Below are 10,585 nucleotides of genomic sequence, written 5' to 3'. Positions count from 1 at the left end.
TATTTTCTGCGGGGATGGAGGAATGGGGGTGGCTGCTGGGGAATGCCCAGCATTTTATGGGTGTTTCCATAAAAATGCTGGGCGTTCCCCTGAGATCGCAGGCAGGCCGATACCTGCCGGGGAAAGGCGGCTGATGTCACATGTCGTCAACACCTGCCGCCTCTTCCGCGGACACCAAAGGAAATAAAATTCAGTTCAGACTGACTTTCTTCTGAAGGGGAGAGAAATGATTACTCTCCCCTTTGGCCACATGCGAGGGGATGAGTTTGCATACGTCCCCTTCCATGGTACCAAGGGGATCCGCCGGGGAATAGGGTGGCGACGTCTGGCATTTCAGGGCGAACGACCACTGCTTAGCAAGCCTTGCTGAATCAGGCCCTTTGTGAGGTGTGAGCCCTCAATGGGATAATCTGCTATAGGTAAGCAAAGTGCTACACTAAGGAAAGAATAGAATAATAGGCTAGGATGCAATAGAGAAATGACAGACAGAATCTGATTGGCTGCTATGGGTGATATCACATTTTTACATTTTTAGAAGCCTTAGTAAATGTACCCCTAAGATTGTGTCGGTCTATGGATATGACTGGCCATTGCATTGTTAATTATGTATAAATGGTCCGTATGAATGTCTGCATCAATGACAATGTTACATATTAATGTGTGTAGTCAAACTGAGACCCAAAGTTCCAAAGTGTTTATTGCAGTGCCAAGAGTGTGGGAGGATAATGTCAAACAAGCTGCTGATAAGATGTTGATCTGCGGGATGATAATAGTACATAACAGCAGGGAGTTGCCGGATTGTGTCCCAGGAGCAAACCTGCTGTCACTAAAGGCCCCCATACATTAGTCCGACTTGTCCTAGGGACAAGTCGGACCTGATTTCCCCTGCAGCTCTCCGGGAGGGGGAAGCACGATTAGGCACTTGATGTGCCAAGGTTTGCATATGATAAATTACATGGATTTATCATATGCAGTCCCCGGGGAGCTGCAGGAGGAGGGAGCCGTGCGGGGGACGGCAGCGGGATGCCGGCTAATTGAGAGTCGAGCAGGGAGAGGCTACATAGGGACCCGGGCAGGAGGAAGCTGTGTTGCGGTGGGGTGACAGCGGGAGGCGAGCAGGGAGAACTTGATGACATGATGCTGGCTGCAGGGCAGCGGCGGGAGCCGGGAGGAACAGATAACTTGGAAAAAATAAACGCCCATAGAGATGACTAGCAAGCCATTGATTGGCTGAGAGAGGTCTCAGCCAATCAATGGCTTGCTAGTCATCTCTATGTGCGTTTTTGTTTTTTTTAAGTTATCGGTTTCTCCCGGCTCCCGCTGCTGCGGCGCTGCCCGGCAGCCAGCGTCATGTCATCAAGTACTCCCTGCTCGCCTCCCGCTGTCACCCCACCGCAACACAGCTTCCTCCAGCCCGGCGCCATAAGCAGCCTCCCCCTGCTTGGCTCTCTATAGCCAGCATCCCCCGCCCGCTGCTGTCCCCCGCACGGCTCCGGGGCTGGGCTGCACATAAGATTTGGCAAATCTTATGTGCAGCCCGTCCGACCTCCCGACCCCGATCCGATGCGCATGGGACCGCGCATCAGATCGGAGGGGATGTCTACAAGTGCGATTTGGGCCGATTTCACTGCCCGATTCATCCGAATCGGGTGAAATCGTTCCCATATCGCATAGTGGGCCTTAAGGATCAACAATCAACTGTGAAAAGTCCCATAATTATAATTTAAAACTGAAAACCATTTGCTTTCACCCCAGGCAAACACACTGATGCGAATAGAAGTCCAGTGTATAATACTGTAGCTTGCTGTGTAATGGTATTGAGCATCACTGTCTGGTGTTAAATCTGGGACCTTCATGTGCCATACAATCCACCCATTACTTAAAGGTATTATGTATGTTATATAGTATTGCACAACTGTGTGATCCTCTTGCATTTTTTGGAGTGCTGGAACTATGGGATTATTTTGAAACCGATGCAGTGTCGATGTTTCCGTACTACTGCATATGCACAAAAAGTCTTTCATTCCCTTACTGTGCACACGAAAACCATAGTGTCCGATGTCATTCACAATTATTTACAGTCTGCTAATACTTGTGAATAGCTTTGTGATACTTGGTCTTCTTATGGTAGACTTTAGAGGCTGGAAGGGGATTGCATAAAGGGTCCATGCTATGAGAGTGTCACTGGCATGTCTACATAGCCTTTCCACTTGCAAATCAACTGCAGCAGGTGCCATGTTTAGTTTGATTGGGCGGAGTAGCTACCACATAATGTCAATGGTGCGACTGATGTTCCAGCAATTTTGGTGGGTTTACAAACCCTATATCGCAATAGCACAGGCCTCAGGACCTAAAAGTTGGCAACTCAGTGCTCGTACATTCAATAACATGGGGGAGCACAAACAGAAGGCATTTTGCACATTTCAGCAACAGCTATTGAGAGAGTGGCTACAATGGTTGCTTACATTATAAACCATCTGTGGATCAGGCCCTATGCTCAGACAATCCATATGTGATATGATTATTAGAGGGGTGTCTACAATTAAGAAGCAGCAATTACATCTCCTGAAACAGATCCACGGGGTTGCATACCAGGTTGTACAGCACAAGCAGGTGAGCAGGTGAACACATACACTAAGTACCACAACCTTCTATGCCCTTTTAGCTTCCTGGATTCCTAAGGCATTTACAACATGTTGATCTAGAATTCTTTTTTTTTTTGGCCCTAACCCATAAAGGTAATTGTATGCAATTACGGTCTAAAATTTGCAAAAACATTAAAAAAATCTTTTATTTGAAGTAGGTTGAAGCAAACAGACTACGTTAAATGTCAAAAGGTGCTTGTAGAAAACCTATTAAAGTACTCAAATCATTCCTGATCAATCTTGCACGTGCTCCTCCCAATAGCCCTCATGTTACTGGATTAGAAGTCTTTGATATTGGCAGTGGATGAATCAGTCCATCCACAGGGCTGTAGTAGAACCGTACTGTAGCGCTATGAGGGGTGGCTTGCAACATACTAATATTCCCTGCAAAAAGCATAAATACTAGTGAATTAGCTTCCCAATACTGGTAACTAGATAGGTCTTGGGTAGGATATAGGATATATGATTTAAGCAGGAACGATGAAGAAAGCATTTTCAGCAAGAGTACAATCCACCTAAGTTGCTGTGAAAATAAATGTCTGAAATTCTCAATCTGGGTTTTCACAAATATGGACAAATGCAGGAGTTCTCAAACTCAGTCCTCAGGACCCCACACAGTTCACGTTTTCCAGGTCACCCGGCAGGTGCACAGGTGCATTCATTACTCACGGACACATTTTAAAAGATCCAAAACGTGCACTGTGTGTGGTCCCGAGGACAGAGTTTGAGAACCTGTGGAATAATGTTTCTGCAGAATTGACAAGGACAATGAACATATTAAAACCTAAGCTATTCAAAACACACAAATCGATAAAAAAAAACTTGTGTACCTTTCCACCTCCTTTAGAGATTACAATATTGAACAATTAAAAAAAAAAGAAATAAATACATTAAAAAAATAGTGAAAATTGTGGAGCCTTTGGTTTCACCTATATATAAAATTAATTTTCTGTTTAAATAAGTACTAAATAATTATTTTAGAAATAAACCAATTCATTTTCTTAACTGGTGCATTGGCCTATTTGTTATAAGCCCAAATGCTCTTATTTAAATGTTTTAACTACTGTGAATACACTATGCACTTTACTGCTGAATACTGTATTGCTTATTATTGCATAGTTGTTGTTTTCTAAGATGCTTATGTACAGAAAACCTTTGTATCATGGAAAAACACATATTTTTTTTTACAGATTAATACGGAAAAAAAAGATGGATCACTGAATATTATAAATAAGCAACAATCATTAAAGAATATTCCTCACCGGTTGCCATTAGTAAATTATACAATAGATGCATATTTTATACATAACAATGGAAGTGGATTGCCAGCATGAAAAATCATTGCAACATCCCCCCGAGAAAAACAAAAACAAAACATATGATGTTCCCTATTCTAAGTCATCAGTTAAACTATGTGAGTCGTAGTCTATATACGTGCAATGAACAAACTACGAGGAAACTATACAGAAAGATAGTCAGAGACTATGTAGGGTTTTATGGAAAAACATTCATTTAGAAATCTGGACTCCCTAGAGAAATTCAATTAATAAGATGAGAGTTGTCAATGCCAACCCTATAGCACAATCCACCTGAATATACCATTAATGAGCTTAAACAAATGTGCTTTTAATGGACAATTAGGTGAGAAAATATTTTGTCCCCCTTAAGATACCATTCTCCATGATTTCTCTCAGTCCAGAACTTAATTAAATGCAAGTCTTTTAAAATAAAAATAAATCATAAAAATAGTAAAAAATAAGCACTTTGTGATCTGTTTGTATTAAAAACAAAACAATAAAAGATGTCAAAATCCAGCCAGTCAAACCAGTGTAGCTGAAAATGCTAAGTCTAGTCCTGTTTCCATGTGTCTATGCTATTGATCATGCCTCGTTTTTATGTCCCGCATAAAAATGGCTCACACACAGCACAGCACAATGAAGCAAATACAATAGCGTGCCATGCATCATCTTCTGTTCTTCTCTAGAAAGTTACCGACTTAGGCATTTGAGCCATGGTTTGATTGCTTGAGTAGAAGTTGTTATTGGAAAGAGATTTAGGAATAACTGGACGTTTCTCCTGTAGCATCGGCTTTGAGCTCTCAGATGGGATTTTTTTGCATGAACTCATGGGACCATTTATATTATTTACAAGAGGCCCACAAGCAATTTGGTCTTCATCTTGTTCCTGTGCATTATGCTTAGCAAGAGCAAGGAGATGCTTCGGACTTTGAATTAACGATAGTGCTGCTTGCTTGCTATCAACGATGCCTTGGCTGATTGCATGAGAAACTTGAATAGAGGTCTTTGTCTTAATAACGTGGCAAGGGCTATAAGTACTATTTAAAGATGGAGAGGAGTTGCTAAGAGAATTGATCTGCTCTTTCAGGTCACACTGAGTGATAAGTAATGTGGGCACACTGCAGGATGGTCCTTGGTGACTTGAAATTTTAGGCTTGAGTTGCAGGATCTCACCTGGATCTTTAGGCTGTTCTGTGACCAAATCCAGAGCATTACATATGTCAGAGTGCCTTCCCTCTCTTTCCAAATCATCCAAGGAGGATTCGGTGGGGCAGGGAGGCCATTCTTCCTGATCACAATGGGACATGTTATCATACTGTGAAGAACATCTTCTGGTTTGTACACCAGGTGGCAAGAGGGAGACCAGTTGTCCTGTATCAGTGAGGGCAGTGCTTTCTTCTTCTGGACTAGAAATATATTCGGTTTCTTGAGGAAGAGACAAAGAATCATGTGAAGGAAAGTCCTTACTATTTGATAAGGTCACACTCTCACTTTGAGAAGTCTGACTGATTTCAACTGAATTAGGCTGGTATGGGTTATGGTCTTCTAAAATTGGGAGTGTGAGAGTGGTGTCTGTAGAGTCACTTGGCAAAAGTTGCTGTGACTGTGTTCGGTTAGTAACATCTCTCAAGTTGTAATTGTCTGTTATCGTGTTATCTTGGATTTTTGTATCGGAGATGGATGAACCTTGTACTTGAGAACTACCTTCCTGTATGATACAAGATCCAGGAACCTCTTTTGTGCACGCACCCTTTTCTATTACACTTTCTGGGAGTTCTTCGATAAATGTGTCATTTTGAAACTTTGTGCCAGCTGTTGTCTCTGCTCCAGAAATAAGTTTTACAACATGCTTAGGAGGATCTGCCTCATTTACAGACTGCCTCTCTGTGCCCTGAATGTCAATCCCTCCTTCCAACATAAGTCTGGAAGTTCCATTTTGCTGAGCAGCAAATGTAACAGTCATGCTTGTATCACTGGTATTTGAGTTATTCTCATTTACATCCACGGGAGTCTGGGGACTTTGTTGTGCACCCTCACTGTCAGTCTTACTCTGTATATTGGACTCCACAGCTTGTATAACTGGCAGTAGGTGTACTAGAACATCCTGACCCAAGGTCTTTTTGGGGAACTCTTCAGCCTTTCCTAAAATAAGTAAAGAGTGAGAGATAAATAGAGAAAAAAACACTACACAATATAATACAATAATTTCATTGACTTTGATCACTAATGCGAATATGGGAAAATGTTGGGAAATAAAACCTAGGAGGGTATTTGTTGGAGTCCTCGATGAGTCCTTGCAGTATTCCATGTTGACATTGCTATGGATAATGATACAGGGAGAATTGATTTAAAGAAAAAAAAAAAGCACATAGGGTACATGGAGCCTTTTTAGTCAAGTGCACCATCACCAATCACACTAGTTTCTGGTGAGGGTTTTTGTCCATTTAATAACATTGTTCATCGGAATGCATTAAAGTAGCTACCTTTTGGGTATTTATTAATTTGTTTAAAGTTTCTTATATAGCGCAGCAAATTCTGTTGGGTATAAATATTGTAAAGTATTAATGAGCGAAGAATCCTCTCCGTACTAGTCTAACCATTCTCTCTTTGCTCCTGATAATGGTACTTGTGGAGTATCACGGCTCCCACGACCTGCATCGTATGCAGATCGTATGCTAAAAATCGCATCGCATCGCATCGCATGTGGCATACGATGGCATACGATGCGATGCGATGTTTTACCGATTTTTGACTATTTTTGCTGAAAAATCGTATGCCATCGCATAACATCGTATGCCATATGTAGTGGCATACGATGTCATACGATGCGATACGATGTTTTACCGATTTTTGAGCAAAAATGGTCAAAAATCGGTAAAACATCGAATGGCATCGTATGCCATATGTAGTGGCATACGATGTCATACGATGCGATACGATGTTTTACCGATTTTTGAGCATTTTAGCTCAAAAATCGGATGCGATCGCATCGGATGCCATACGATGGCATGCGATGCGATGGCACCCGATTTTGGACTGAAATGCATCAGAATGCATTGAAATGTGTATTAAAGTAGTGAAATGCCCCCAAATGCCATTTTTCATAGTGCACCACCCCCACTATCAACGTCAACCCGAAGCGTGGCGAGCGCAGCGAGCCCGCGAGGGGCGGCGGTACGCATCCTACGACCTTTTCATACCCCCACTATCCACGTCGGCGTGGAGTTGAGAATAGAATAGTGTGGCGAGCGCAGCGAGCCACCGAGCCCGAAGCGTGGCGAGCGCAGCGTGCCCCGCGAGGGGACGCGGATACCTTCACAGCTATACGCGTCTCCTCGCGAGCTTTACAGGGATCTGCGTCCGCTCGCCACGCTTCGGGCTCGGTGGCTCGCTGCGCTCGCCACACTATTCTATTCTCAACTCCACGCCGACGTGGATAGTGGGGGTATGAAAAGGTCGTAGGACGCGTACCGCCGCCCCTTGTGGGCTCGCTGCGCTCGCCACGCTTCGGGTTGACGTTGATAGTGGGGGTGGTGCACTATGAAAAATGGCATTTGGGGGCATTTCACTACTTTAATACACATTTCAATGCATTCTGATGCATTTCAGTGCAAAATCGGGTGCCATCGCATCGCATCGGATGCCATCGTATGGCATCCGATGCGATCGCATACGATTTTTGAGCTAAAATGCTCAAAAATCGGTAAAACATTGTATCGCATCAATGGCATACGATGCCATGCGATGTTTTACCGATTTTTCACCATTTTTGCTCAAAAATCGGTAAAACATCGTATCGCATCGTATGACATCGTATGCCACTACATATGGCATACGATGTTATGCGATGTTTTACCGATTTTTGACCATTTTTGCTCAAAAATCGGTAAAACATCGTATCGCATCGTATGACATCGTATGCCACTACATATGGCATACGATGCCATGCGATGGCATACGATTTTTGAGCAAAAATGCGCAAAAATCGGTAAAACATCGCATCGCATCGTATGCCACTACATATGGCATACGATGCCATACGATGGGAGCCGTGATACTCCACAAGTACCCTGATAATATTTAACGTGACTTTTAGCTGTACAGAGATGCCAACACATTTCCCATAAAACCATATAAAAGGGGATAGATCCTTAGTTGCTGGCCAGCACTGGTCCGAACGTGGAACTCCACAAACAAAATATTAATTTTGTGGCTTTCCATGAGAGCGCTATTAAAAATGAATATATTGTAGAGATCGATATATCTTTTGAAATACCATCTCCAAAATCACTTAGTGGTATATCCAATGAGGTGCAGTCTTACAGTACAATGAAAGTTAAGGGTTTCGTTCCCAGAGCTATTCAATTATTCTGCCTATTTAGTAGAATGTGGAATGCATGGGCCTCCGATGCAGTAAATATAAGAAAGCGCATTCTAATGAAGACCTTTCCTTGCAGCTCCTGAGGCTGCAAGAAAAAAGCTTAACATGTGGGGAATAAAGGACCTGACTGAATGGGATGGATCGACAATTACTGTATATATACCCGTTATATAGAAAAATTGTTACCGGAGAAACGCGAACTTAAAATGTGTTTGCAAAAGAGTAACAAAACAATATTGAATCCGGCACTTCCACACAGATATATTATGCCAGTTGTCTTCTGCAGACTGTGCAATAAGTAAATATGTGTGATATAGAAAAGGTATAGAATTGGCAGTCTGGATAAGACTCCCCCAAAATGTAATTTTTCCCAGCTCACATTCACTATAAACCTTGTTCACCTGGATACTATGCAGGGTATATAACCTACCGCCATGCCCTTTCCTAATAAAGGAATCAGTGGGGTACTGCAGCTGGACATTCTTATCTGAGCCAAAAGGGTCATCAATGTTTAACCATTTGAGTGCCAAAATCTGTGAATTGCACAAAAATACCTGCTAAAAATGCCAACATCTCTGTGAGAGATGCACAAAATATATGAGTGCCAACATATTTGTGAGAGATATGTAAAATATTGGCGAAAAATACCAGTGTCTCTCACATTTGTTATATAAATTCAAATAAGAAATGTGTAAAATAAGATTATATTTCCTATATAAAGGTAAAAATACAGGTCATTATGATGATTAAAAATGTTGGCTTGGCAATTTTCACACATATTTTGACAAATTAACTTGGCACTCAAAGGGTTAAGTACTATCATCCATCAAATTAAAATAATAGAAGTTTCCGAAATATCGCTGACATCTGTTCATTCTTCATACATCTGGTGGAGCTGTCCCAAAACATCTTTTCTAATTAAAGTCATGCCCTTACTACAATGAAAATTCCATATATTCCCTACTGCATGTTCTAGATGTCACTAGACACTTGAAGAGTTTCATTAAACACATATTTGGGTTGGGTACAAAATCCTGACCATTGGGACCCTGCTGTCCTTATTCTGTGTCATGACTCTGACTGCTGGATCCCGGATGACGTTTCAACAGTCGGGATTCCGACTATCAGTATAATGACATTGGAATCACGACTGTTTAAATGCCCGGCAGTCAGGATCCCAACTGACATAGTAACAATGTTATTTTAAATGTTGCACTTTTATCTACAAAATATATCTGTAAACAGACTATTATGTCTAATAGTTTAGTTAAGTTCTAAATATGTATCATTAACTCTAAATATCTCAAAAACTTCTAAACGTAACATGAAGCCTACTTTTTCAGAACATTTGTTATGCTGATAAAGCCCCCCTCGTCTTATACTGGAGTGAGGGTCCCACTTGAGTCAATAAGTTTTCCCAGTTTTTTTGTTGTAAAATTGGGTGCCTCGGCTAATATTCGGGTCGACTTATACTCGAGTATATACGGTACATTTATTGAGGCCAAAAAGGGAAATGTTTCTATTTTGTTCAATTAAAACAAAATTAGGTGTAGCGATTATTTGTACATAATAGACAGAGGTTGTATGGACCCCATGTCTTTTAGGGCGGGAGTAATTAGGTTGGCCCCATATGGTGGACATGCATTAAGGTAACATATTAAATAAACTGATATGTAAAAGGTCGACGGTGCTTAAGGTGAAATGGAACAAAGGTTGACAGGTTCAAAGCGTGGCTCCATCTGTATTTTTTGCCCACCTGTCTCCATCACCAACTTGCCTGGAGGACTCCTGCCTATCCGGATTGATGCAGTGACTCTATTCCATCCCAGAACGGTTGGCGGCCTGTGAGCAGTGTCTGCCTTGGGCTACTTTGTTTTATGCGGTCATTAATGTCAATACCTTGTGAGTGCATTTTATTAAATTACATTTTGTGGTTTTAAATGATCTGCACCATTATTTGTGTCTTTGATCTCCCCGCTATAAATAGGGAGATCACATAATGAAATCCTTGCTGAAGGATACTGCTGCTATTATCATCGTTGGATCAAAATTTAAAGGGACAGTACACTTTTATTTCCCTATTTGGTGTGCAGCATCTTATACAATATGGTCTCCTTTTGAGCGCTATGGTGTCAGTTTTCTTTTTTGTTTTTTCATGCTGTATTCAAATGCTTGATGTCATTTGCTTGTGAACTGATCTAGCTGCACAAAGGGTTTATGCGCACTGATTACTTAACTTTCTACACAGGGTATTGATTTTT

At 41.7% G+C, this 10,585-nt stretch overlaps 1 protein-coding gene across 1 annotated transcript in view; it reads right to left on the bottom strand.

Annotated features, from left to right (window-relative positions):
• Positions 1-1,463: 1,463 nt before the first annotated feature.
• Positions 1,464-10,585, bottom strand: part of LOC146046118 (uncharacterized) — a 110,013-nt gene continuing 100,891 nt past the window's right edge. The window contains exon 14 of the mRNA XM_083165310.1: positions 1,464-6,085. Within this exon, the coding sequence (XP_083021436.1) occupies positions 4,626-6,085 (1,460 nt within the window). The 3' untranslated portion in view covers positions 1,464-4,625. The remainder of the gene's footprint in view (positions 6,086-10,585) is intronic.

This window comes from Crinia signifera, chromosome 11 (assembly GCF_055691185.1).
Source record: "Crinia signifera chromosome 11, ASM5569118v1, whole genome shotgun sequence".
In the NCBI taxonomy this organism is placed as follows: Eukaryota; Metazoa; Chordata; class Amphibia; order Anura; family Myobatrachidae; genus Crinia; species Crinia signifera.
The sequence above is the reverse complement of the archived record's forward strand: the minus strand, read 5'-3'. Positions and strand labels throughout refer to the sequence as shown.